This window comes from Sturnira hondurensis, unplaced genomic scaffold (genome assembly GCF_014824575.4).
Source record: "Sturnira hondurensis isolate 20B ecotype Veracruz unplaced genomic scaffold, ASM1482457v3 Scaffold0004338, whole genome shotgun sequence".
Taxonomy (NCBI): Eukaryota; Metazoa; Chordata; class Mammalia; order Chiroptera; family Phyllostomidae; genus Sturnira; species Sturnira hondurensis.
In genome coordinates, this window is record NW_028076969.1 from 3,990,303 (window position 1) to 4,018,140 (window position 27,838).

Consider the following 27,838-nt stretch of genomic DNA (forward strand, 5'->3'; position numbering starts at 1 on the left):
GCAAAATGTTTCCTTTTGAGGACTTTTTACATCCAGGGAAACAAAAAGTCACTTCGGGAGAGATCAGGTGAATAGGGTGGGTGGAGCATGGGTGTCATGCGGGTTTTTTTTTTTAGTCAGAAACATTCATCTGGTGTGGGCAGGTGCTCTCATCACCCATCATTAAATGGGCAACTGAGTTGAAAGAGCTTTAAAAAAATTTCACTGAAACACAATAATGCCAGCTAGTACAATGAATCAGATTAGTTCTCAGAACACTCTCCTAGCTGGGGGCTAGGGGCTGTCTGAACGACAAGGGTGCTGCCCTCCAGAAACTCCGCTTTTGGGGCGTCCTCCCTCCTATGACTTCGCTCTAATCAGACCAACAGAACTGCACTCGCCCAGCGGAACAGCACATTAACAGAGCGGTGGGAAGCCCTAGCTTTCAGGCGAGCATTTCCAGGGAAGCTTAGCCCCAAGCTGGGACTTGTGTGGAGGGAAGGAGACTGGCAGCCAGCCACTGCGGTGGGGCGGCCCTGCCTGCGCGCACACGGGCGGCTCCCTCGCCATGTTTGCGCGGGGCCGCGCTTCCGCCCGCGGTGCTGCAGTGGGGATTCCGCAGTGGCTCCCCGGAGATGGAGCAGCCCGCGCCTACCCAGCTTGGGCTGTGGCTGCTGTTGCTGCTCCTGTCCCTAGTGCCCGGCCGCCAGAAGGAGTCAGGTGGGCTCTGGGAGGGCCGAGCTGGGGTCTGGCTCGGTCCAGAGGCGCTCTCCCGCCCCCTGGCTCCCCGCGGCCGCTGCACCCGGTTGACACGGCGACCGCTGTAACGCAGAGTTGGGCACGGGGCACGGGGCACCGGGCGGCGGGGGAAGTGCGCCTTGGAGCGGAAAGTGAATGTCCGGGTACCCGGTGCTGCTTCTCCCGCCCGAGACCCTGGAGAAACACCCATCATCCAGAATTTGGAGTGAGAGTGGGGAGCAGAGGGAGTTCCCCTGCTCGGGCATAGCGGGCATCGCCCGCGCTCTGCACCTTCTGAAGCACGCTGAGGTGTAAATCGTGTGAGCGCGCGCCCGGGGGTGAGAGGGGGTACGGAAGTGTGTGTGTGTGTGTGTGTGTGTGTGTGTTTTCTTAGGCCATTACCAGGAGGGTCAATTGATTCTCTTTGTGGGTCTGAGCTGGGTTAGTACGTGTGTGTGTGTGTTTTCTTAGGCCATTACCAGGAGGGTCAATTGATTCTCTTTGTAGGTCTGAGCTGGGTTAGTACGTGTGTGTGTGTTTTCTTAGGCCATTACCAGGAGGGTCAATTGATTCTCTTTGTAGGTCTGAGTTGGATTAGTAAAAGGTGGGAATGGGTGTTACCAGCTTATCCGTAGCCTTCTGAGTGCCAGGCATTAAGCTTGGAAAATTTCCAGTTTCTTGGTCACCTTAGGGCCGAAATAGAGTAGCAGGCTTGACCTTAGGGCTGGGGAGTTACAGAATGAAGCCTTCCTGGCGGTCCGTTTCCACCAGTGGGATGAGAGGGGGTGTGTAAAACTTTTGGCCTTCTGTTAGTTCTGTCTGCTACTAGTAAATAAGAATGCCCAAAAGTTTTTGTTAACCTGTATTTACTTCACTTTTCGAAGGTTCAACATGGAAAGTATTTATTGACCAAATTAACAGGTCTTTGGAGAATTATGAACCATGTTCAAGTCAAAACTGCAGCTGCTACCATGGGTGAGTTCTTTGATTTGTCTTTGAGAATTTAGTTCTTGTCACAAAGAAGTCCCCTAAGATCTCCAAGGGACCTTGGTTTCAGTGGTCAGGGAGGCAAGCATGTTTTGAATGCAGACAGGGTCCCTGAGGTGGTTTCCTATTTTGAGGGCAGTGATTCTCAACCAGTGTGCCATGAGGATTTTTAAAACATGCAGCACCTGACTATTTAGTCAGCAGCACTGACCTCTTTTCCTTTAGATTGTCAAATAAAGAAATGACAGCAGCTAATACAATGATAGCTGTCCAGTGTGAACGAATTAAATTATACCTATTTTGTGGTGTGCCACAGAATTTTAGTAATTAGTTTATGTGTGCCACAAGATGAAAAAGGTTGAGAATTGCTGTTCTTGGGCATAGAAATGCCCTGGGATGGGAGAGGCCTCAGCCTCACCACTAACTGCTTGTGGGAGTCAGCACATGCCCTTGTCTGTGTTCCCCACTGGACTGAAAGCTTTTTGAGGTCAAGGTTTGTGTCTTCATAAATATTGTTGTAGGAATGAACATATTTATAAATGAGTCTAATTTACCTTTCCTGGTGGTTATTTTTAATGTATGCAAATTAGGACTAGAGTGTCAAAGAAAGATTTTTTGGAAAACAGTACTCCGGTTCTAGTCCCAGATCTCCCATTAATTATTCCTGTGGCAAGCCACTTAAGTTGTCTGGGTCTCAGAGTCCCCATATTAAGTATCATGGGCCTTTAGCTCTCCATTATGTTACTCCATAGCTCCTCAGAAAACTCACTTGATGCTTATGATACTTATTAAAAATTTACTATGTACTGAACTTTATTAAAGGGATACAAAGTAGTGTAATTTCTGGTGATTGCTGTTAGCCTACAGACAGACCAGTATGAGGGAGTCAGACAATGTCAGACGACCACGCATAAACCACACCTTCTGTGGGGTTCAGAGAAGGCGGAGTCAGTGGGACTGCAATGATGGGAGAACATGGATGTGGCCTGAGGAGGGGAGGTGGAATGTGCATCAGGCAAGGGAGGGGCAGTCCAGCCGGAGGGAGGAAGAAGAGACATTCGTTGACCTGCTTTTTCCTTTTGGTGGCTTTGATGTTGATGATGTTTTAGGTTGCCTAAGGTGCCTCTGGGGGAAAGGGTACTCATTCCTGCCCTCTATTCTTTCTCCCAGTTTACTGTGTTCTTTAACACTAAACCTAGAGCCAAGGAAGTGTGTGGAATGGTACCACTCTCTTGGCCTGCTTTCCTTGGTGATTCCCATTCTTTCCTAGTGTCATGGAAGAGGATCTGAATCTTTTCCGAGGAGGTATCTCAAGGAAGATGATGGCGGAGGTAGTCAGACGGAAGCTAGGAACTCACTATCAGATCATTAAGCACAGATTATACAGAGAAAATGACTGCATGTTTCCCTCAAGGTGAGAGTTATGAGGTAAAGATATCTTCTGACCTTATTACACATGAATTTACTTGATTCTGTTCTTACAAAGAAGCCAATCAGGGGAAGGAGGTGGGGAGGGCTGGGATGGTAGGGAGGAGTGGGGGGGGGGGAGGCAGAAAACCGTACTCGAACAACAAAAATAAAATAACATTAAAAAATACACAAAGAAGCCAATTAAAGAGACCCACAGGCAAATCCCTCCTCACATTTCAGAGGACTGTAAAATGTGACAAGCTCTTTTCGCCTGGGAATTTTTCTTGACAGCTCCTACCAAAGCCTGTCTCTTCTCTCTTCGTGAGGCTTGGGCATGTCACTGGTTGTACTGGCCTGTGCTTCTGCCCTTTCTCTTCTTTCCTGCATATTCCTGCCCTTCCTTGTAGCTGCAGAACACAAGCTGATGAGACCTACCAGGAGTGAGCTGGGCTGCAGGTGGGGGAAAAGCATTGATTATCAAGGGCCAAGCATTGTTCTACATACCAAATATTTGAAGTAAAGTGGTGGGAAGTCAAGAGGAGTGACTGGGGCTGCAGACTGCGCAGGACTTTAGGTGTGAGAGCTAGGGTAACAAATCAGTGGGCTTGTAACAGGGCGCAGCCAAGAAGGGGGCCCCAGAAAAGAATTTGGAATGGTGTCCAGAGCTCAGGGTGCCCAGGAAGTATTAAGATGTCCTCACCCCCCCATCCCAGGTGTCAGTTGGGGGAAGGGACAAAAGGAGCAGGGCCATTGAGAGCTGTTTTGCATAGCAACAGTTTCACAGCTAACCTCTAAAATGGTCATTTAATATATCTATAACCTTTAACTGGTTTCATAGATATGTTAAACAGCTGTGGCCATGCTCTGAGCCAGAGGGATGGAAGTGACTTCCACCCAAGACAGAACTGGGGGCAGGTCCCCTGAGTTATAGCACCTGCATGAGAGCTTGGAGTTGATTGGCTCCACACCATGGGGCCACACCTGCCCAGACTCATGATGGCAGCCCAGTAAACTTGGAATCATACAGAAATACTGGCAGGTGTAACTGATTGTGGGAGGAGTCAGAAATGGGGCTGCAAAGGAGGATTGGTGCAGGGATTTAAACCCAGACGCGGTAGCCATTAAGGGAGAGCCATGCGGTTTTGGAAGAATGCGGACCCCTGCAGCCAGGTGAAAGGGAAAACCACTGGGCTTTGCCAGAATGGGGACCTCTGCAGCCAGGTGAAGGAGAAAGCCACACGCTTTTGGTCAGAGTGCTGACCCCTGCAGCTTTGGTAGAAGAGGCCCACGCGGCTTTGTGGCGCTCCCTTTGGCCACGTGGCATGGGAAGCAGGAGAGACTTTGCCTGTAAAAATGGGTATGGAGAACTCTTGCCAGTGGACCGTGAGAAGGTGCCACATGACTTTGAATTAACTGGAGATCCTGCCTGGACAGTGTACAGCTCATGGTGCCAGTGACCTGAAACACAGACGTGTGCTTCTTTTCCTGAGATATGGTACCCCAAATTAGGGCAGGGGGAGAAAGAAGCACTGTGTGTGTGTGTGTATATAGGTGTATACCCTAAAGGACTTTGATATTTTAATAGAGGCGTTAGGCCTGAATAGCATTAAGTAAACATTTCATTTCCTTTTCACAAATCTCTGGCATTGAGAGATGCCTTTCCAATTGGTGTGGACAGATGAGCCCAGTAGGTGTTAGCATACCGTCCAGGGGCGGCGGTGGGATGAGGCGCCTGTTTTCTGTAGCAGTTTTTGGCGTCCCTGGGTAGCCCAAATATTGCCCCCCCCCCACCTCTGCTCTGTAACAGGCTGAGCCTGGAAGTTGAGTTTAGGCAGCATTATATACAATGAATGGTAGACCTCCCTTTTAGAAGTCTTGTGTTTGACTAAACAACTCATCTTTATAAAATTACAAAGTATAAAACTCAGAGGGCATGGCATTCCCTTACCTAAGATCATCTTTCTAAACAATCTCTATGCTGTTATTAAAAGTAAAATAAATTATCAGTATTATAAAAAACATGTATCCACTTGGACATAACAATTTATATTATTTGTTCTTAATAACAACTTCATTACCAGTTCGTACATTTTCATTGTCAGAGTATGTGAAAACAACAACAAAAAGGAAAGTGAAGACCACTCAGTATTTTATGCATTGAGGTAATCACAGTTACGTTTTGGTTATCAAGTGTCAAGAGAAAACAAGGTGGTAGTGGGGAAAGTCATTGAGGTATTTTAAACACACATTTGTTTCATTACCCGGGACAATAACAGGGACTCTAAGGACAAAGTATGAGCATAGAGGAATTTCTAATTTCCACAATGAGAAATGATGTAGACCCCAGCTCACAGGGTCCACGACATTATGGGTGAGATTTGAGACAAATTCACACAGACTACTGAGTCCTGTGGAGGAAAACGGATAGAATGGACACTCTCTCAAGAGGAGAGCAGGCTGACCCTTTGACAAACTTTTATTGCTTTTCTGGGCACATTACATTGAGGATGGTCCTCATTTACTATGCACAGGTTCACTTTAGATGGTTACCTTTCACAGAAAACAAAGAGGAGGATGCTGCTAATCACATCACAGTAGAAGGATATTTGCAAATGCAAAGGGGAAAATGGTTGAACTGGTTACATTCATCCTTGGAAGGTTTAGCTTAGATTTTAGGAAGTCACTTTAAAGATATGCAGTAAATGTTTTTTGCCTCAATTCAGGGTGAGGGAGTTTTAGCAAAAAGCAAGGCTCAAAGCGGCCCAGGTACAATGCAGGCATGATTCCCCACTGGAGAACCCATTTGTGGGTGTGGGTCCTGGGTTCCGGACCTTGCTTTTTCACTGGCCTTTCTAAGTGGAAGCTGGGCACACGTCATGTAGAATGGTCTGAAGAGAAAGAAAATCTGGATATATACATTTTTGGACTTTGAAAGCTTACCCAGTGTCTAACAGTTAGCTAAACAATTTCCAGATGCAATGAAATACTTTTGAAGTTTCTGAAAGGTACATAACTCTATTTCAGACCTCAGAGCCTTTTGGTCAGGATCAGGAGCTCTTAGAAGTGTTCTTTTTTAAAAAAAAATATTTTATTTATTTATCTTTAGAGGGGAAGGGAGGAGAGAAAGATCAATGTATGGTTGCCTCTCGTGAGTCCCCTGCTGGGGACTGGCCTACAACCCAGGGATGTGCCCTGACTGGGAATCGAACCGCGATCGTGTGGTTCGCAGGCTCGCGCTCAATCCACTGAGCTACACCAGCCAGGGCTAGAAGTGTTCTTAAAGGAGCATAGGACCTTTCATTGATAATCAAATAGTCTGTATTTCTGCCGTGGCTGGTGTGGCTCAGTGGTTGAGTGCTGGCCTGCAAATGAAAGGGTTGCTGGTTTGATTCCCAGTAAGGGCACATGCCTGGGTTGCAGGCCAGGTCCCCAGTGCGGGGTACATGAAAGGTAACCACCCACACATTGATATTTCTCTCCTACTCTTTCTCCCTCCAATCCCCTCTCTAAAAATAAATAAATAAAATCTTTTAAAAAGGATTAAAATTCCAGGACAAGTTTCTCTTTGTCCCTTTCATTCTGTCTAAAAAAAAAATCAATAAAATGAAATCTTAAAAAAAAGAAAAATCTGTGCACTGGCTGGTATGGCTCAATGGATTGAGCACTGGCCTGTGAACCAAAGGGTCACGGGTTCGATTCCTAGTCAGGGCACATGCCAGGGTTGCAGGCCAGGTCCCCAGGTTGGGGGCGCATGAGACACAACCCACATTGGTGTTTCTTCCCCCCTTTCTTTCTCCCTTCCCCTTAAAAAAATCTGTATGTCTAATGCATTGAAAGTTCCCTATCCCAAGTATACATATAGCTAAGGAAAACAGAACAGAAATAGAATGAAAATATTCAGGCCAGTGTTCTTTTTTTTTTTACTTTGATGTTTCCTTTATTTTATACAAGTTTTCCTGTAAACATTAGTTAATTTAAATTCTTCTTTTGTGCATAACACATATAGAAACCTTATGAGAATATATGTCATTTAAAAACTACATAATAAAAGTCTTTGTGTGTGTGTACTTTTTTAAAAAATTATTTTATTTTTCTATTATTGTTCAAGTATAGCTTCCCCCCACCCTTCCCCACCACCCCAGCCCTCCCCACCTACATCCCCTGTTTCCACCCCGCCCTTTGCTATTGTCCTATGTCCTATATAATTGTTGCTGTAAACCCTTCACCCCTTTCCCTCATTATCCCCCCTCTCCTCTCCCCTCTGGTCACTGTCAGCCTGTTCTCAATTTCCATGTGTTTGGCTATGCTTCCTTTGCTTCTTTGTTTTGTTGATTAGGTTCCTGTTAATGGTGAGATCAAATGGTATTTGTCTTTCACCACATGGCCTATTTCACTTAGCATAATGCTCTCCAGTTCTATCTCTGCTGTGGCGAAGGGTAGGAGTTCCTTCTTTCTTTCTGCTGCACAGAATGTATTCTATTGTGTGAATGTACCATAGTTTTTTAAACTATATTTTGATTATGCTATTACAGTTGTCCCATTTCCCCTCTTCATTCCCCTCCATACTGCACACCCTCTCCCACCCACATTCCCCTTCTTTAGTTCATGTCCATGTGCCATAAGTTCTTTAGCTTCTACATTTCCCATACTATTCCCACTGTCTATTTTCTACCTGCCACCTATGCTACTTATTCTCTGTACCTTCTCCCACCCCCTCCTCCTCCCACTTCCCTGTTGCTAACCCTCCATGTGATCTCCATTTCTGTGGTTCTGTTCCTGTTTCAGTTGTTTGCTTAGTTTTTGTTTTTGTTTTAGATGTGGTTGTTAATTACTGTGAGTTTGCTGTCCTTTCACTGTTCATGTTTTTTATCTTCTTTTTCTTATATAAGTCCCTTTAACATTTCATAAAATAAGGGCTTGGTGATGATGAACTCCTTTAACTTCACCTTATCTGAGAAGCACTTTATCTGCCTTTCATGACTTGGAATACTTCTTTCCAGCCGCTTCTTGCCTGCAAGGTCTCTTTTGAGAAATCAGCTGACAGTCTGATGGGTACTCTTTTGTAGGTGACTGTCCCCCTATCTCTTGCTGCTTCTAGGATTCTCTCTTTCATTTTAATCTTGGCTAATGTAATTATGATGTGCCTTGGTGTGTTCCTTCTTGGGTCCAACTTCTTTGGGACTCTCTGAACTTCCTGGATTTCCTGGAAGTCTATTTCCTTTGCCAGACTGGGGAAGTTCTCCTTTATTATTTGTTCAAAAAAGTTTTCCAGTTGTTGGTCTTCCTCTTCTGGTACCCCTATAATTTGGATGTTGGAACGTTTAAAGATGTCCTGGAGGTTCCTAAGCCTCTCCTCATTTTTTTGAATTCTTGTTTCTTCCTTCTTTTCTGTGTGGTTGTTTCTTTCTTCCTTCTGGTCCACTCCCTTGATTTGAGTCCCAGTTTCCTTTCCATGACTATTGGTTTCCTGTCCATTTCCCTTCATGTCAATCAGTTTAGCCTTCATATGTTCCTCTAATTTATGAGTATAATCAACCAGTTCTGTGAGTATCCTGATCACCAGTATTTTGAACTGTGCATCGGATAGGTTGGCTATCTGTTCGTTGCTTAGTTGTATTTGCTCTGGAGCTTTGATCTGTTCTTTTCGTTTGGGCCATTTCTTTTTGTCTTGCAGCACCTGTTACTATGAGGAGCAGAGCCTTAGTTGTTCACCAGGGTGGGGCAACTCACGTGGCTGTGTTTGATGCTGTATGTAGGGGAGGGTCTGAAAGGGAATGATGGCACCCAGTCCTCTCCCTGCCGGATCCCAGTCCCCTCCGCTGCTTCCCCCAAGCAAACTGGGCGCTTCTGGCACTGATTCCCGTGTGGGTGGGCCCCTGTATGTTCCAGGACCCTGTGGGTCTCTCCCTGCGTGTCGACCCCCACAGGTATTATCAATTAGTGTTTCAAGGCCTCATTTCCTGGCACAGGGATCCTGGGCTGCATGGGAAATTCAGTGAGAAGACTTTATTTGCTTGCTTCTTATGAGAAGCAAGCCCAAGGTATACAGTTAGAACATTAGCCATTTCAGTTCCAATCAGAATTTGTGTGTTGCTTACTATAGTATTCCATATAGGAGAAATTAAAAAAAAGACAGGAATGAACAGAAGTGGTGGTAGGAGTAGCAATAATACTCCCTTCAAACTTAGGATGACCCAGCTGGAAAATTAGAGCAAGTGTTAGAAATTGGAGCAGCTTTGCTAGGAAAGACGACTTACATGGCATGAAAAAGTGGGATAGTCTTTAGGAGCACTGCTTTCAGGGGGCTTGACAGTGGCTGATAATGTGAACACTGACTTGTTTTTCTTTATAAGTGTGCCTAGAACACTGGCTTGTCCCAGAGCTGGCCCTGCTCTGGTGAACCGGTGCTATTTCTGTTTGACAGGTGTAGTGGTGTGGAGCACTTTATTTTGGAAGTTATTGGACGCCTCCCTGACATGGAGATGGTGATCAATGTTCGAGATTATCCGCAGGTTCCTAAATGGATGGAGCCTGCCATTCCAGTCTTCTCCTTCAGCAAGGTAAGTACAGGAAAAGCCAAATGAGAGGGTTCAGGGTGGTCCTCTAGGGTATGACTAGGTGATGATTGTCCTATGGAAGAATCTAATGGGTAATGGTGAGGATGAGGCCTGAGGTCTAGGAATAGGTCTGGGTCCCTGTTGGCTTCACAGTAGTCAAGCAGGAAGACTGGGGAGATAGGGTGGAGGACCTGTAAGTAATGTGAGATTGCTTAAGTGTCTGTAGGGCTAGGGGTGGAGTGTAGGGAGAGGCCTGAGTAATCTATAGGACATTGGAGGGGTATTCAGAGATCCTTGAGAGGGAGTGGCCCAAGAAAACTCATGGGCTTGGAATTAGAGAACTCAGTCAAAATATTCATTGAGCTCCAACAGTAAGGCACAGTGTTGCGTGTCATCTGGCCTGTCACTGTATCCCAGGGGCCTAGTGTCACTGACAGGAAAACCGCAGGCGTTAGATGACTCTACACAGCTTGTGCCCAAGCAGCACATTGAGTGGATAGGCCTGGGATATCCAAGAGAGACTTGTGAGGGGGTGATCTTTGGGTCTAGTTAGGGAGGAATAGGATTACTAGGACACATTGGTGGGCTTGGAGAGCTTGGGACAGTTAATATCTTGCCAGTGCTCAGATTCTTGTAAATGGTGTATTGGCAGGGATGAGCCTTGGTTCCCTAGAGACTAATATGAACATGTCTGTAGGCAGAGGTGGGAGAGGCCAGAAGAGAGTGGGTGGAAGATCCTCTGGGGGAAGAGTGGGTTTAGGAGAACCCTTTGGACTTTGAGAAAAGAACATCTCTGATTTGGTTTTTCCAAAGCAGAGGGACCTTTTATTCCCACTTTTTCTTTATCCCAGTTTACTTTCTCTCTAGACTAGTTTATTTCCTGTATTGCAAGTGGGCTGAGGCCACATTTGTGTTGCATTTCCCATGATTTAGCCTCATTTCTCAAAAGTGCTTGGTCCTGTTGTTTGTCAGGAAACCCTTTCTGGAGAACAAATAGAGGCTCCCATGTAAGTCAGTAAGGACTTTGCTATGTACCTGTTGTTTCTGTGGATAATAAAGTATGGCCATCATTATACTTTCTTTTCAGTTTTACTTCCCTCCTTTTTTTAAATCAATGGCTTTTAGTCTCCAAAGGAGGGATTTCAGTCTGCTAACTTTATAGTAATTATGCAGCTCCCATTGAGAAGCTATGTCTGAGCTGCTTTATAAACATACCTTTTTTCAAATTTGAGAGAGAAGGCGAACAGCATATTGGGTATGTAATTCCAACAGAAGAAATGGTAGAGTTAGAGGTTTCTCAGTAGCCAGAGTTTTGACAGAAGTAACTATAAAAAGGAAACAGATGGTTTCAAACTTTTTTCAAAAGATGTGGGATAACCCCCTTTACCCCATTCTGCCCATCAGCACTTCTAAACCTGATAGACGAATAACCAAGAATGTATTGAGTAACCAACGTAAGCTCAAGTTGGGAAGTGCTAACACTTAGTGAATGCGTAATGTGTGTCAGATGCTGTTCTGAGCTTTTTACTGTATAGCTCACTTAATATTCAAAACAAACCTATTACATAGACAGTATTATTGACAACATTATTTCTCCCATTATAAAGATAAGGAAACTGGGTCATAGAAAGATTGATTTGTCTTGAGCTGAAAAGAGGTGGAGTCAGCATTCAGATTCAAATGATCTGTCTCAGGAACCCACGGTCTTAACCACTGCACTGTATTTCCTAATTCTTGCTTTCAAAAAATCCATCTAAGAAATAACTAAGAATTGGTAAGACAGTACGTACTCCAAATGTAAGAGCAGTTAAAACATGAGAGAGCTATGTGATCATTCAGAATTGTGTACATTACTTCCTTAAACTAGAAACCCTAGTTTATGTCCTAGGTGTATGTCCTCTAGAAAAACAGAACTTTGGGGAACTGGAAAAGTTGACTTTTTTTTAAAAAAATAGTTTATTTATTTATCTTTAGAGGGGAAGGGAAGGAGAGAGGAAGAGAAACATCAATGTATGGTTGCTTCTCGTGCTTCCCCTGCTGGGAACTGGCCCCTGCTGGGAACTGGCCTGCAACCCAGGCATGTGCCCTGACTGGGAATCGAACTGTGATCATCTGGTTCTCAGGCCTGAGCTCAATCCACTGAGCTACACCAGCCAGGGCGTGAAAAGTTGACTTTTAATGGGATCTCAAAATGCAGGATTCACTGAGCACACGGTCACTGAATCCTTGCCTTTTTAATACTAGACGTTGCAGACTAGGGAAGGTAAGTTTTGGCAAATAGGGCTTTCGAGGCCTTTGTCCAGATCCTGTGGTCTGAATGCAGTTGGCTGCTTTCCCCCTGTTCTGACACTGATTTAGAAGCACCTGTCTGTTTCTGTTGAAGACATCAGAGTACCATGATATCATGTATCCTGCTTGGACGTTTTGGGAAGGGGGACCCGCTGTTTGGCCAATTTACCCTTCAGGTCTTGGACGGTGGGACCTCTTCAGAGAAGATCTGATAAGGTAGGTCCTTTAGAGAGGTTTTGTTTGTCCCTCTTTATGGGTCTTTTTCAAATAAACAGCATATAAACAATTACTTCAAAATGACTAACTTTTAAGTTAAAAATAAAATTCAAAACTGTTTATAGGAAAAGTAATTTTGTATGTGTTTGTGTATATCCATAGAAAAAGTACTGAAGAATCTAATCTAAACTATCAGTGCCTTGGTGGGAGGGATTATAGGAGCATTTTCTTCTTTAAATTTTTCTATACTTTTAAGATTTTGTAAATAAGAAAGAATTAGTTTATAATTAGAAAAAAATGAATGGTGATGTTGCGGGGAAGGACAGAACATGACTTGAAGCGACATAAATGTACTTTATAATTTAGAGTTAAGTCCTTTAGGTAGGAGGGGCCTGGGCATAAATGCCCGATGGGTATCTCAAAGTCAAGTTTACTCCATATCATTTCTGATGCACGATTAACACATGCCTTAGCCTGTTGCCTTCATCCCATCCTGCCATCATTTCAGAATTTATATTGTTCAGGTCATCTAAGCCAGAGGTATTCTTATCTAGCTACATTTTACATTAATGATTCAAAGAACATTGGTATTTAGCAAACTTCTGGAAACACAGTCTATATAAGTCTTCTCTCAGGTATAGGGGAAGCAATAATTTAACTTTTAATAATAATTTAATAATTATTAAAAGTTAATAATTTAATAATCTCTTTAAGAGAGATATTAATAATAATAAGATATTAATAATAAGAGATATTATTAATATCTCTTTAATAATTTAACTTCCACAAATATCTATCACCTATACTAAGTGTGGCTGGAGATTCAAAAGGGATGAAGTGCATGTCCCTTCCCTGGAGAAACATGTGGGGCCATAGTCCTCAGGGGCGGTAAGAAGCCTCTGAGTAAAAAAGAAGAAAAAAGAGTCTATTATCCATAGATATACTTTGTAAATTAGTTCTTAGTATAACCTGGTCTCATACTTCATAGGTCTGAGACTGCAAATTGTGCTTGTCCAACTCTTTGTTTCAGGGATGAGGGACAAAAGGCCCAGATGGGTTAAGTGGCTTGATCAAGATCAGGAACCAGTCTAGGCCTCAAGTTCAGGTTTCTGAGAGCATTACTCTCTCCACTTTACCTGTTACTGTTGCCTGTGTTCTCCCCCCATTGGGGCCATCATCTCTTATTTATCTGTTAATTTTGAACATAATTTCTAGAGAAGGGAAAAATAAAAGGGTCTAAAACCTATTGTTCTCCAAGTTATTTTTGGCCTTATTTTTCAAATGGTTTTTTTTCTGGGTGCTCAAGAATACCCTTTTCATACTCTTTTTGTAGCTCTTTTTCTGCCTGCTATCCACATACTTTTTAAATCTTTAAAAACAACTTTTTCTATTATAAAATCTGTACATGCTCATAAAAATTTTAAATATGTTTAACCTAGCCAACTTTTTCCCCACTTATTGATGTGTGTCAGTATACACAAAGCTACCTCATTATTTTTAACAGATGCATAGTGTTCTATTGCATGGATGATAAATTTTTTAAAAATATATTTTATTGATTATGCCATTACAGTTGTTCCATCCCCCCTTCACTCCCCTCCAACCTGTACACCCCTCCCCCAGCATTCCCCACCTTTCGTTCATGTCCATGTGTCACAAGTTCTTTAGATTCTATATTTCCCATAGTATTCCTGCCCTCCCCCCTGTCTATTTTCTGCCTACTGTCTATGCTACTTATTCTCTGTACCTTCTCCCCCCTTCTCCTCCTCCCACTCCCCTGTTGTTAACCCTCCCTGTGATCTCCATTTCTATGGTTCCGCTCCCGATCTAGCTGTCCTCTTAGTTTGCTTTTGTTTTAGGTGTGATTGTTAATAACTGTGAATTTGCTGTCCTTTCACTATGCTTTCACTATTTATATTTTTATAAATATAAAAATATTCCTTTCTTTTTATAAATATAAAAATATTTCTTTCTTTTTCTTAGATAAGTCCCTTTAACATTTCATATAATAAGGGCTTGGTGATGATGAACTCCTTGAATTTGACCTTATCTGAGAAGCACTTTATCTGCCCTTCCATTCTAAATGAAAGTTTTGCTGGATAGAGCAATCTTGGATATAGGTCTTTGGATTTCATGACTTTGAATACTTCTTTCCAGCCCCTTCTTGCCTGTAAGGTCTCTTGAGAAATCAGCTGACAGTCTAATGGGCACTCCTTTGTAGGTGACTGTCCCCTTTTCTCTTGCTGCTTCTAGAATTCTCTCCTTCATTTTAATCTTGGCCAATGTAATTATGATGTGCCTTGGTGTGTTCCTTCTTGGGTCCAACTTCTTTGGGACTCTCTGAGCTTCCTGGATTTCCTGGAAGTCTATTTCCTTTGCCAGACTGGGGAAGTTCTCCTTTATTATTTGTTCAAATAAGTTTTCCACTTGTGGCTGTTCCTCTTCCCCTTCTGGTACCCCTATAATTCAGATGTTGGAATGTTTGACGATGTCCTGGAGGTTCCTAAGCCCCTCCTCATTTTTTTCAATTCTTGTTTCTTCCTTCTTTTCTGTTTGGTTGTTTCTTCCTTCTGGTCCATTCCATTGATTTGAGTCCCAGTTTCCTTTCCATCACTATTGGTTTCCTGTGCATTTCCCTTCATTTCAGTTTAGCCTTCATATGTTCCTCTAATTTGTGGCTAAAATCAACCAGTTCTGTGAGCATTCTCATCACCAGTGTTTTGAACTGTGCATCTGAAAGGCTGGCTATTTCTTGATCGCTTAGAATTATAGGCTCTGGGGCTTTGAGCTGTTCTTGAGTCATAATGTTTGGTCTGTTCTCACCTGTTATGTTTGAGGAGTGAAGCCTTAGGTGTTCACCAGGGTGGGGTGACCCACTTGCTGGGTTGTGATGCTGTATGTGGGGGCGGGGTCAGAGAGGGAAAAAAATGGCGCTTTGCTCCGCTCTCTCTGATTTCTGTCCCCTCTGCGGCTTCCCATAAGAAGGGACCCCTCTGGTGCTGGTTCCCGAGTATGTGGGCCCGTGTACTCTCCAGGACCCTGTGGGTCTCTCCAACAAACTCTCTATGAGCCTGGGAGCCTTTCCCGGCCCGTTGACCCCAAGAAAGTCTTTCCAGTTGGTGCTTTCAGGCTCTAATTCCCATCGCTGGGGCCCTAGCCTGAGCAGTCTGTCTCACTGTTTGCTCCTTTGCTTGGTTTATCTGCACGCGAATGTGTGACCACTGTCAGCCAGCCACCCTGCACCCTCACTGGGTTTGCCTGTCACCCGGGATCCACCAACTGCCTCTGCCTCTGTTCCTGGGTCGGTTGACTGAATGGTCTTTTCAGCCCAACCCTCCTCTGCCGCTGACTCCGCCCCTCTTACCAGTCTGGCCGAATGGTTCGTTGTTGTCGGACTTCCGTACAGTTCAATTTTCACTGCGTTTTTGTTATTAAAACTTCACTGTCTTTAAATTTATTTGTGGGAGGGGGCACAGTGTTTCGACCTACGCCTCCATCTTGGCCAGAAGTCCTGGATGATAATTTTTTATTATGTCTTTTGATAGACATTTAGACTCTCTCTCTCTCTCTCTATATATATATACATATATATAATAGTACAAGCATACTTTGTTTTTTAATGGACTATTTGAGAGTATCTTGCATACCTTATAATCCCTTACCCTTTAGTACTGTAGCTGTGTATTTCCCAAAAGCAATTGTGTTCTCTTCTATAACCATACTACAATTATCAAATTCAGAACTCAATATTGATACAATACTTAATTGTCTCAATAATATCCCATATAGTACTTTCCCTCTCAAGTACAGGACACAGTTCATGATCATAGATTACATGTATTTGTTGTGTTTCCTTTAATCTGGAACAGTTTTTGAATCTGTCCTCTCTCATGACATGGATGTTTTGAAGAATACAGAACATTCTTCAACTGGGCTTTGTCTGTTTCTCACGATCAGATTCAGTGTATGCATTGTTGGTCCAAATACTGTATTTATATACTACATAAGTGACTTTTTTATCCAACTGCCCCTCATTAGTGATGTTGGTGTTGATCACATGGTCAAGGTGTTATCCATTTCCTTCACTGTGTAGTTACTATTTTCCTCCTTGTAAATTAATAAGCAGTTTATAGGGAGATAGAACATCTTTTAAAATCTTGTATGAAAATGTTTTGATATCTTCCCCTTATATTCTTCAGTTGAAATTATTCATGATTATAGAATTGCCATTTTATAGCTTGGAGCCTTCCATTCAGAATCTCTAGCTACATAATTTTATTTTTTTACCTTGAAACTTAGTTTGTTTATCCAAATGCATTGGCCTGCCACTTTTCTGTTTTTATCATCTTTTGGGAGTTTCTCTTCGTTGACTTCATTCCCACTCTGTAGAAGAATTCACTGTCACTGTACGTTTAAAGATTGCACTCTCTATTGTCAGGGATGGGGGAGAGGGTAATCAAAGAGGGTGGGGGCAACACCAGGCTGTAATGGCCATTCTTAGCACTAGCCTGAAGGAGAAAGTCCTAAGTTAAGTATATTTGAAAGGTGGGCGGGAAGAATGAAGGAGAGGGAAAACAGAGGTGATACATCATTCAAGTCTGTGTATATTAAACACACCTTTCCCAGGGACCAAGGAAATCTATACTAAAAATTTGAGTACAAATTAATGTAATTTTTTATAGTTTGGCAGAATATATCAAAATTTATAGTCTGTGTATCCTTTTATCCTGCTATTTCACTTCTGCAATTTATCCTGAGGTGTTAATTAGACAAGTGTGCAAAGATGTGTGTACAAGGATATTTGCTACAGTGTTGTTTCCTAAAGCAAAAAGTTGGGAACTACCTAAAAGCCCATCCATAAGAAACAAATTATTGAATAGGTATCCAATAGAATACTGTGTGTGACTGGAAAATAAAATTAGTATAGGATTTAAAATCGGAGTTTGGTTCAGACCCTGGCTCTTAGTAGCTATGTGACTGTGAAAATTGCCCAACTTCTCAGGAGCCTAGGCTGTAAAGTAATAATAATGAAACCCACCTCATAAGTTTGTGAGGATAAGTTAGTAAATGTATAAATCACTTAGAACAGTGTCCAGAACGTAGAAAGTACTATGTAGGTATTAGCTCTTATTATATTTCTCTCCCTCTCTCCTTCCCCTCTAAAGATAAATAAATAAATAAAATCTTTAAAAAAATTATTTATGTATTTTTAGATTTTATTTATTTATCTTTGGAAGGGAAGGGAAGAAGAGAGGGAGAGAAATATCAATGTATGGTTGCTTCTCGTGCATCCCCTACTGGGAACTGGCCTGCAACCCAGGCATGTGCCCTGACTGGGAATCGAACCACGATCCTCTGGTTCGCAGGCCTGTGCTCAATCCACTGAGCTACACCAGCCAGGGCTCATTTAGGGATTTTTCTTTGGAATAGCCTGGCTCAGAATTATTTAAAAATGTAAAGCTCTGAACTAATCCTCAAAAATGGTTAAAACACACCCTTATATAGTTAAGAAAAAAATACATAGAAACTAATGAAAACCTATTTTTAGGTCAGCAGCACAGTGGCCATGGAAAAAGAAAAATTCCACAGCATATTTCCGAGGATCAAGGTGATTATATTTTCTGGCATTTTGCAAAAATATTCTTACAATTAATGTGTAAAATCTAAGTAATTTTGAGGATGTAGCAAGCTCTATCTCACAAAGAAAGCTAACTAAGAAATACATATAGAATCATGAGATTTTTAGATTACAGAAGAACTCAAATTACTTACCCAAATCACTCTTAATTGAACTGAAATTCAGAGAAGTAAAGTTCACTCAGTAATTCAGCAGATATTTACAGAGTGCCATGAGTGTGATGGGCAATGATTACATAACATCAAACAGGTGAGTTTTCCTCTTACCTGAGAGATGAGTTTTCTGGGAGCAGTTTATGATCTTGCCCAGTTACTCTGCTAGTTAGTGTCTCCTGACTACCTTTTTCATCAGACATGTGGCTGCGCAGTAGTGATAGAGAGCGCGGGCAGAGACTGGTAAAAATGGAGAGGGCAGCAGGGAAGAAAGAGAGGAAGAAGGAAAGGGAAAAGGTGGGGAAGGACTGCAGCTCTGTATCCCCACGGCCAAGGTCAGTGTCTGCCACATAGACACACGACGAGTGTGTGTTGAACAGATGAATACAAAAGAGACTGTGATGAGAGAAGGGTTTTGTAGTTTTCTTGGTGAATTCTTCTCAGGGACCCCACAGTCTGTTTACTTGAACAGTGGACTTCAGAGTGCAGACAGCCAAACAGCCACTACTTGCTGTTTCTTATCAACTCTGCTGCTCAGATCTTGAGATCACAGATTCTCAACTTGGGATCCATGTGTGGACTTCAAGGGTTTTAGGACTTTCTTGAACTTATGGGGGGATATGTGCATTTTTCTAGAGAGGGGAGTGCATAGTTCTCATCAGATTCTCAGAGGGTCCCTATGACCCCACAAATGTCAAGATCATTTGCTACTTGGACCCTAGCAAGGACTTTTTTTTACAATAGTCTTCAGGTTTTTAAGCCTTTTAGTTTCCTTTTTCATTTAAATATTATCCTAGACTTTACAGAGCATACATAACAAAGGTCATGTAGCTATTTGGTGAGTGGTGATTACGCAGTCACACAGTTCTGAGTACCACTGATCATTGAGGCTTACATGAACCCTCCTAAAAGGGAATTCATTTCCTGGAATATGGCTGTAGTGACCAGAACAACATAATCTTAAAAACTAGATGCAAACAAAGAAGGGCCAAATACTCCCCATTCCTGAAGGTAAAGTGGGGACGGCCTCAGACCTCCTAGATGCTGCAGTATCTGGTACCCTTCTCCACTATTACAGTAGCCAGTGAGTTGCCCACCTGTGTGTACCATCATTGCATTGGGTCCAATTACTGCTTACCTTCCAGAGACTGGGAATGGTATTGTAGTGTAGGACATATAGTTTTATGTTATGTGTTTCTTTTGTAGGACAAGTCCAGAGCGAGATCCTCTCATTCTCCTATCTCGGAAAAATCCCAAACTTGTTGATGCAGAGTACACCAAAAACCAGGCCTGGAAGTCTATGAAAGTAATCACCAGTCATCTGAATGGAAACTAAAGCAGTGAATATTCTCACTCAAAGAACATTGATTTCCACCTGCATAGAGTTTCAGATTAGGGTTCCCGTCAGTTGTGTGATGAATGTAGAGATGTTGCATGAACTAGTGTTGGCATTCTTTTTCAAACTCACATTGCTTTTCTGGTCCATATTCTGAGTAGTATTTTATACTACTTTGAAGGTTTAAATCAGGAGTCACAAAGTTTTTATGTAAAGGGCCAGATGGTAAATGTTTTAGGCTTTGTGGGTCATGAGGTCTCTGCCACAGTTACTCGACTCATGTCGCGGCACAAAAGCAGCATAAACAACACGTGAATGTCTGAACTTGGGTGTGTGCTGGGAAAACTGTATGGCTCTGAAATTTGAATTTTATGTAATTTTCATAGGACAAACTATTCTCCTTTGGATTTTTTTGCAACCATTTGAAAGGTAAAAACAGTCTTAGTGTATGAGTTATATGCAAAAAACAAACAGTAAGCTGGATTTGGCCTATGGACTGTATAGTTTGCCAACCCCTGGTTTAAACCAGTGGTTCTCAACCCTGTGACTGTACAATTCAACTAGAGAGCTTGAGAATGATTCAGATGACTCAGGATCTCTGGGGATAGGGTCCAGACGTCTTACATTTGTTTAAAACTCTGAGTATTCTAAGGTAAAGCCAGCATTGGTAGGCTTTGGTTTGGAGCCTATTTCTGTCCTCTTAACTCTATGACTTATTGCCTAATTCAAAGAACTTTCAGCTTGAAATGTCGTTATCTGAAATTTTCACATACTGTATGAGGTATCTTTAAGACGGGCATATTTACTGTAGAGTAGCTTTAATCAGACAGGAGCAAATGAATTTTAAGAAACTTTGCTTAATAATAAAGATATGAAAAAAATATATCCATTCAGCAGAGCATCTACTGTGGGAGGCTGCAAAAACAAACAGGACTTGTCGCCCTCATCCAGGAGTATCACCTGCTCAGGTGACTGGACTATGCATGTATGGGTGTCTCCAATGCAGATGCCCCAGGGGCCACAGGAGCGAGCAGGAGGGAGTGCTAAAGGTCCAGTCATTGCTGTCAAGGGGGATAGGAGCCCAATTTATCAGCTCTCCTTTCCTTTTACAAGGAAAGTTGAAAATCTGGATTTTTGTATGAAATATTGTACTACCTATCAACGTTGGCAGTGGTTTGAATACTTACTTAAAATACTTTGCAGGGCCAACAAAATTAGTGGGTGATCTACACCTCTGAGCCCACTTGTGACCTCCTGTGTGTGTAGTTTACACAGAGTGAAATGCTCTGTAGGCCATGACCTCAGGGTTCATATGGTTCCTGGGGAGCTTAAACCCTCAAATCAGACAGACCCAGGTTTAAAAATGTAGCCCCACAACTTAGGGCCATATGACCCTGAGCAAATCTTCCAACTTCTCAAAGCCTTGGTTTCTTCATCTATAACATGAGGTAATAATGCTTCCTGAGTATATTTATTATGAGGCTTAAATGGGATCATGTCATTGAAATGTTTCCCTTGCTTGCTGCACAGTGGTCTTCAATAAACGCTACTATCACTGATGTTAATAGCTTCCTTTTCACTTAAAGGATACCTTGGGAAAGCCAGCTGCTAAGGATGTCCATCTCGTGGATCACTGCAAATACAAGTAAGACTTCCTGGACTCCTGACTCTTGGTTTCCCTTTTGGTTTCGGAATAGCTGCACTTTGGGTGAGAACTTTAATGCCAAGGCCCAGCTGGGGTTCCTGAACGTCACAGCAATTCATTTAGCTGTCGTTTACTGAAAACCTGATGTGCACAAGGCTCCGACGTAACTTCTGTGGGAATTGTGTAGATGATGAAATACAGTCCCTGCTTCCCAGGAGCTTGTGTTCTAATCAGAGTGATGGGATTCCTTCTCTCCACACCTCATCGAGTCAATAGCTAAAGTTAGATGAACTACTTATCAGGTTTATAAAATAGTTTAAGATTCAACAGGAATAAAGCATATGTAATTGAAATATTATATTTAAATACCAGGACTCAGAATCAGAAGAACAGGTAAAAGCAGGTCAGGAGGGGAACAGTGGCAGGATTCAGAGAGATGAATCCTGATCACAGTGCTGCACAGCGGGACCACAGGGAGAAGAAGCTCTGATTGGAGACAGGGGTGCATGCATGAGACATGTTGGAAAGAAAAACATTCTTTTTAAGATAGTTTTCTTTCCAGGATGTATTTCTTCGAAGTTTGATTAGGTATGCCTGATTGTCCTCTCCAGATTGCAGAAGAGGGAACAGGGCATACCTTTGACCAGATGGGGTACCCTGTGGGAAAAACAAACCTTGGGGGTAGGCATGAGAGTTGGAGACATTAGTCCTGTAATAACTTATAGCAAAGGGTGCATTGTCATTTCCAGCTGAGCCTTGAATCCTCTCTGCTTAGCACCCAGCTCCTGGCTCTATCTAGCTCTGCCTGGAGAAAGTTTCCCCTTTTCCACCTCATCCTGACATTTACAGGAATAACCTACAGCCCCTGGAAAAGCAAGAATTTATGGAAATGCCACAGTGATGTGCTGATGTGTCTTTGAAAAATGAAAAGGAGAAGGGAGAGGGGTCAAAAAGGGGAAAAAGGAATTAAGAAAAAAGGTCATATTTATGGGAACAACTATATAGTATCAGGTATATTCTGCTCTTTCTTTCTCAGGTATCTGTTTAATTTTCGAGGTGTAGCTGCAAGTTTCCGGTTCAAACACCTCTTCCTGTGTGGTTCGCTTGTTTTCCATGTTGGTGACGAGTGGCTGGAATTCTTCTATCCACAACTGAAGCCATGGGTTCACTACATTCCCGTCAAAACAGACCTCTCCAATGTCCAGTAAGCTGCTCTCTCCCAAGCAGAGAGTCTAATGACCCCTGTAATCTGCCTCTAAGTCCCCAGCCTTTCACAAGGCATATACTTCCCATGACTTTTTCCACTGAAAGCTTTTTCTTTCTTTTGTTCACATAGATATTATTGCATTATTATCTAACCAGGCTGTAAGTACGATTTAATTTGAAAAAGTGCTGGTTCAAAATGTGACATTCAGACAGTATTCAGTGAAAAAGCTCTAATCTCTCAAAGACTAAAGAAAGAAATATTTAATGTTGTTATATTAAGGAACTCTCAGATACATTTTGAGAAATTGTCCCACTGAAGTTGAAGAAAATTTCCTCTCATGATGAGAGGGGCTAGAAACATAAGGGGACCAGAGCAGGAGATAAGAGAGAAATTTTTTCTGTGCTATTGATTTTTAAAATATATTTATTTATTTTTAGAGAGGGGGTGGGAGGGAGAGGGAGAAACATCAATGTGTGGTTGCCTTCTACATGCCCCCTACTGGTCAGCAATGCAGGCATGGGCCCTGACTTGGAATCAAACCTGCGACCCTTTGGTTTGCAGGCCCCCATTCAATCCGCTGAGCCACACCAGGGCCTGCACTGTTGATTTTTGATGTATCATTGAACATCTATTTTCTCGGATACGTCCCCAAACCACAAAATGTTGCTTTTAGCCTGTGTGGGGATGTTTTGTTGTTGTTATTTTGTTCCTGTGGGGACCCTGATATTTTTTCTTTAAAAAAGACAGCAATAAATACAGCATTTTCGGGCAAAAAAAAAAAATCTACCAGCAACATAACTAGAGATTAACCGTACAACTCAGCCTGTGGTCTTTCTAACTTAGTGCTAATAAACTTGCTCTGTATTTCAGACTTGAATCGTTCTTTCCATTTTAGGGAGCTGTTGCAGTTTGTAAAAGCAAATGATGATCTAGCTCAAGGAATCGCTGAAAGGTAAGCGCTGTTCATTTCTCCTTTTCCATTTTATCCTCCCCATTTTGCTGTCACTAGAGTTATGTGAATATTGTTACCGTGGCACTACCTAGATTTGATCCTTATTATACAGAGATAATTAGAATTAAAACAGTTTTGGGGGAAAGCCAGATGTCCCAAGCCCATCCTTTGTAAAAGTAGACTGAAATCATTGAGATAACTAATCAAGTACTTTTTCTGAGCATTGGCTGTTTACGTGTTTAAGAAAAAAAATAAGTTCTATTACTGAGAGCATATGTATGGATATGATGGCTAGAGTGTTCTGAGGATCAAAGAGTTAATTCATGCAGCCCTGGCCAGTGGCTCTGCTGCTTGGAGCATTGTCCCATACACCAAAAGGCTGCGGGTTTGATTCCCAGGCAGCCTATCGATGTTTCTTCCTTTCTTTCTCAGATCAATAAAAACGTGTTGTTGAGTGAGTCAAAAAAAAAGTTAATTCATATAAAGTACTCTGAACAGTGCTTGGCACAAGATAAGCACTCATGAGCTATTAGTATTATTAAATGCTGTGCTTTAAATGCTCTTGTTCATCTTGTCTTTAGGGGAAGCCAGTTTATTGTGAACCACTTGAGGATGGATGACATCACCTGTTACTGGGAGAACCTGTTGACTGAATATTCTAAATTCCTGTCCTATAATGTAACAAGAAGGAAAGACTATAATCAGATTATTCCCCAAATTTTGAAAACTGAACTCTAATAGTCATCACTGGACCAAAGTCCTCACTGTAGCAGCAGATCTGAGAAACACTGTGGCGGGGGAAGCTTACTGGGAGTGTGGCATCTATGCCTTGACTAGTGTCATCAAACCACATATCTGGTTATCCTTATCATGCTACACACAGAGCAAATCTTGAGAAAGATCCAAAATCTGTATAATACAGATACGAAGCAGCTCAATGCTTTGGCTGAATAAGGACCAGACATTATGAAATATGGATTTCGAACCCAATTCTACCTTACATTTTCTTAGGACCAATCACAGCTTGTGCCTCAGATAATCCACTTATGTACATTCATCACTGTGAAACTGACTGTGTCCATGGGATGATGTCCTTCGTCCCATTGTTTGGAGCAGAAACCCAGTCATTTGAAACTAGTACAACTCATCACCGCAGTTCTGCAGTTATTCTAGGCTTGATCTTTGATGCTGTATTTTAATGTAAGGAAGCCCTATATGGTTTGTGAAAAATACTTAGGGATTATCTCCTGAAAGGTCTGAGGAAGCAGCCGTTGTGCCATGCAATGACGTAGGAGTTCTCTTTTTAAAAAATCATAAACTCTTCAGTACTCAGGAGGTTTTTATGATGCCGTATAGAAAGGGGCCACTTGCATGAGTAATTGCAATTGGATCTCGAATTCCTTTTGTGCCTTCACACCCTTCTCTTTATGGTCTTTTAAAAAAATAAAAACAATAAATTTAGGAAGTAGCTCTTGCTCTTCAAAGGAACTGTGTATAGAACAGCCAATTCTTCACTCTTTGCACACCTTTAATACTGCTCCTCCTCCAATTGGCAGCAGTCTGCCCTTTCAGTTTTGCAGGGACTGGCTTTTCCCTTTTTGAGGAAGACATTCGGATAGTAGTTTCATCTCTCAGGATGCTCGTGCTAACATAGTCAAAAGTAAAAAATTGTTGGATTAAAACTCATAATCTGACAACTCAGAATCATCCTTGTCCTTCAAACCAACACTTTCTACAGAGAGATCAGTTCTTTCCCTTTGACTCCCGAGAACAGGTTGGTATTACCTGGTTTCAAAATTAGTAAATGTGAGATTCAGTCATATAAATTCAGGATTTTATTCCATTTGTGGGAAAAAGCTTTATAAACTCCCTTCCACAAAAATATGAGCCTAAGAAACTTCTTAGAAGAGTTAAATACCCCTGATAAGATCATTGCATGGAATAAGGCAGACATTTAAAGTTGAATTTTTTGAATATTAAAAATTACTAAGGATTGTGTCCTTAGGTGATACAAGTCTAGCAATAAGAGGTCCATATTTCTGAATTGCATTTTGGTTTTACTTTGTCAATTTGAGGCCTAATAGATGTCATTATTCTCTCTGTTTTACTTCTCTGACTAAGTAGTGACAAAGTTTTCTATCCTTTGGAATAGGAGCTGAAACACATTTCCCTGGGAGTGTTTCCCATTTTGCTTTAAGTTACAGCTAAAGCATCACCTTCGCTCTGAAGCCTTTCTTTATTTCTCTAGTCAGTTAGGGGATATCATAATACTTTGCTCATGCCTGTATTGTATGACATCACATTGTAGTGTAGTTATCTGACTATTTCTCCTACTGTTCTGTGAGCTTCTTGATGAGTAGGAATCATATTTCACTCATGAAGCCTCCATTATCTGGTACAGTGAATGCTCACACAGAGTAGACACTGAAGTACTGTTGGAAGGGCTGATGGGTGAATGGGTGGATGGATGGAGACAGCTGGTTTAATTATATCCTACTTGTAGATTGCATACCCATTGGCTCCAATGGGCGACTGCTCAAGGCTAACAGTTGGAACAATGCAAATTATCATCTGCCCTTTGTGGAGTCAATAAGGACAGGTTTGTATTTAAATACAGAAAATGTTATATTTTATACTTACCTGTTTACCTTGATGTGGATGGTAGATGGATGGTGTGTAACAATATGTAAAATGTATGTTTTTGAAAATAATTTTTATCCCCGTAACTTTTGAAGGTTGTTTGCTGTTGTTAATACTGGCTGGATCTCAAACTTTCTCCTTCCTCCTCCATGATCTAAAGGTCACACTTTTTTTCAAGGAGAGTATAATTTAGTTTCTTTGAATGAAATGGGATACTTGGATAACACAAGTTAAGCTTTTCCTTTCTTTATTTCGTGAGTATCATCTGTGTGATGTTGTCAGGGCCCACCTTATACCACTGTTAGGTCAGGTTCTCCTAGTGGCTAAGAGCAGAAACTGCCTCTAGCTAGATTAAGCCAAAGAACTTATTAGAAGGATATGAAGGCATGTTGAAGGACCTAAATGAGTTTCCTATCAGTTGGGAGGGTAGACAGCAAGGCAACTCAAGGAATCTCAGCAAGAGTGGTGAACGATAGAATGCCACAGGGTGTAGTTCCAGAGTCTGCCAGACTCTGTCTCTCAGCCTAATGTTCCCAAGAGAAGACAAAACTAAAGGGCTTCTTTGGGTCATCTCCAAAGAGGATAGTTCTCTATTCTTTATCCTTCACCCCCATATTGACAATGAACAGGAATACACACATACATAAAAATCATCTTCCCATGCACCTAAACATGGCTTTTGCTTAAGATAATCCTACTGCATCGAGCAGTAAGGTGTGTGTGAGGCAAAGGGGTAAAATTACAGTTCTCATATTTATCAAATATTTTTTGAGCATCTGCTATGCACAAACGGGAGATAAAGAGGTGTTTACAACAGACTATCATGAAGGAGCTATGTGGTTGAGATGGTAATACTAGAGGCATTCATAAGCAGAAGGTGATTAAAATGACATTATTTATTTATAAGGCCGGTTATTCACAAAGACTGGATTTTGAGGTTAGAGGAAGAAGCAATTTTCATCTAGTGCAGATGGGAAACTTCATGGAGGTAAAAAATGAGTTATGTTCTGAGGGGTGAGTAAATAAAGGGGTTCTTGGGAGTTCTCAAAATTCATTCTACCTGTGGAAACAGTCTATATAACATGTAATATAAACTAAGGTGACAAGGGCATTGCCTGGTGAACATGGCAGTGACAGTGAAATTTTTGACCCCTGGGAGAAAATTCATGTTGCCAGAAGATGCTATTGAGTCCTATGAGCAGAAGTAAGCACTGAGGGCTGAGAGAACGGTGATTCCAAACACAATGTGACTGTTCTGAAATACTTCCCTAATTCCTTCATTCTGGTGGCAAATGTACATAGTGGGAGAAGAGAGCTGTAAAACAGAGTAGCCCAAGTAAACCTCATAACATTTTGGCTTTTTATTGCTCTGAGACCCTTCAAAAAGCAGACCAGAGTAGAGAGAGTGTTTCTTTAGTGATAAAAAAAAGGAAAGACCCAGCAGCTTGGAGAAGTGGGAGTGTGGGAATGTGACAGAGTCTTAGGAGATGTGATGAAATAACAGCAGTGGCCAAGGGTCTAGGATCTTCTTGAGGTACTGTCTGGCAAAGGGAAACTTACAACTGAAGCTCCAGTTACCCAGAGGAAAAGGCAGCTATGGAGTTAGTGAAATTTGCCTGTTAATATGACCTTTGTGTCTATAAGGTACTGAGTCCTGGAAACATTTGAGTTGTATGTATCTCAAATGTCTCCAGGACATTTAAGTTGTGTATATAATTATTTCATTAGTATCTGCTCAACACACCCATCTCACAATTCCAAGTTCTCCCAGGATGATTCTTGGATCATCTGAAGCATTTAGGTTTTTCCACATATAGACTAGGAAAAAATGCATAGCCATTTTCTTGACTTGATCCTGATACCCTCCTGAGCCTGTATGTCATAAGCAGTCACCTGGAGCCAGAGCCAGGAGTCAGGGGATCTGAATTCTTTGTTCAGCAGCATATGTGCCAAACCTTGTGCTAGGTCCTGGACATAAAGATGAATATACATGGTCTCTGACCTCAAAGCTACTCTACTAAAACAGCAAATAGGAAGTTGTGATGCAATGTAGTAAGTAAAGGAGATGAAGCTAATCCTATCTCCCAGGCAC

General features: G+C 42.0%; 1 protein-coding gene across 2 annotated transcripts; it reads left to right on the forward strand.

The window, feature by feature from the left end:
* Nucleotides 1-550: 550 nt before the first annotated feature.
* On the forward strand, nt 551-26,854 carry POGLUT1 (protein O-glucosyltransferase 1). Of its 2 annotated transcripts, none has more exons than XM_037045556.1 (11): nt 551-699; nt 1,602-1,692; nt 2,975-3,118; nt 9,539-9,674; nt 12,055-12,176; nt 17,725-17,784; nt 19,173-19,272; nt 20,889-20,947; nt 21,984-22,151; nt 23,050-23,106; nt 23,688-26,854. In XM_037045556.1, exons 1-11 carry the CDS (start codon nt 615-617, stop codon nt 23,842-23,844), a joined length of 1,179 nt encoding a protein of 392 aa, XP_036901451.1. In that variant the 5' UTR covers nt 551-614; the 3' UTR covers nt 23,845-26,854. The 2 variants fall into 2 exon arrangements, with proteins under 2 accessions (XP_036901451.1, XP_036901452.1); XM_037045557.1 differs by lacking the exon at nt 551-699 and adding an exon at nt 853-943.
* The last annotated feature ends 984 nt before the right edge of the window (nt 26,855-27,838 follow it).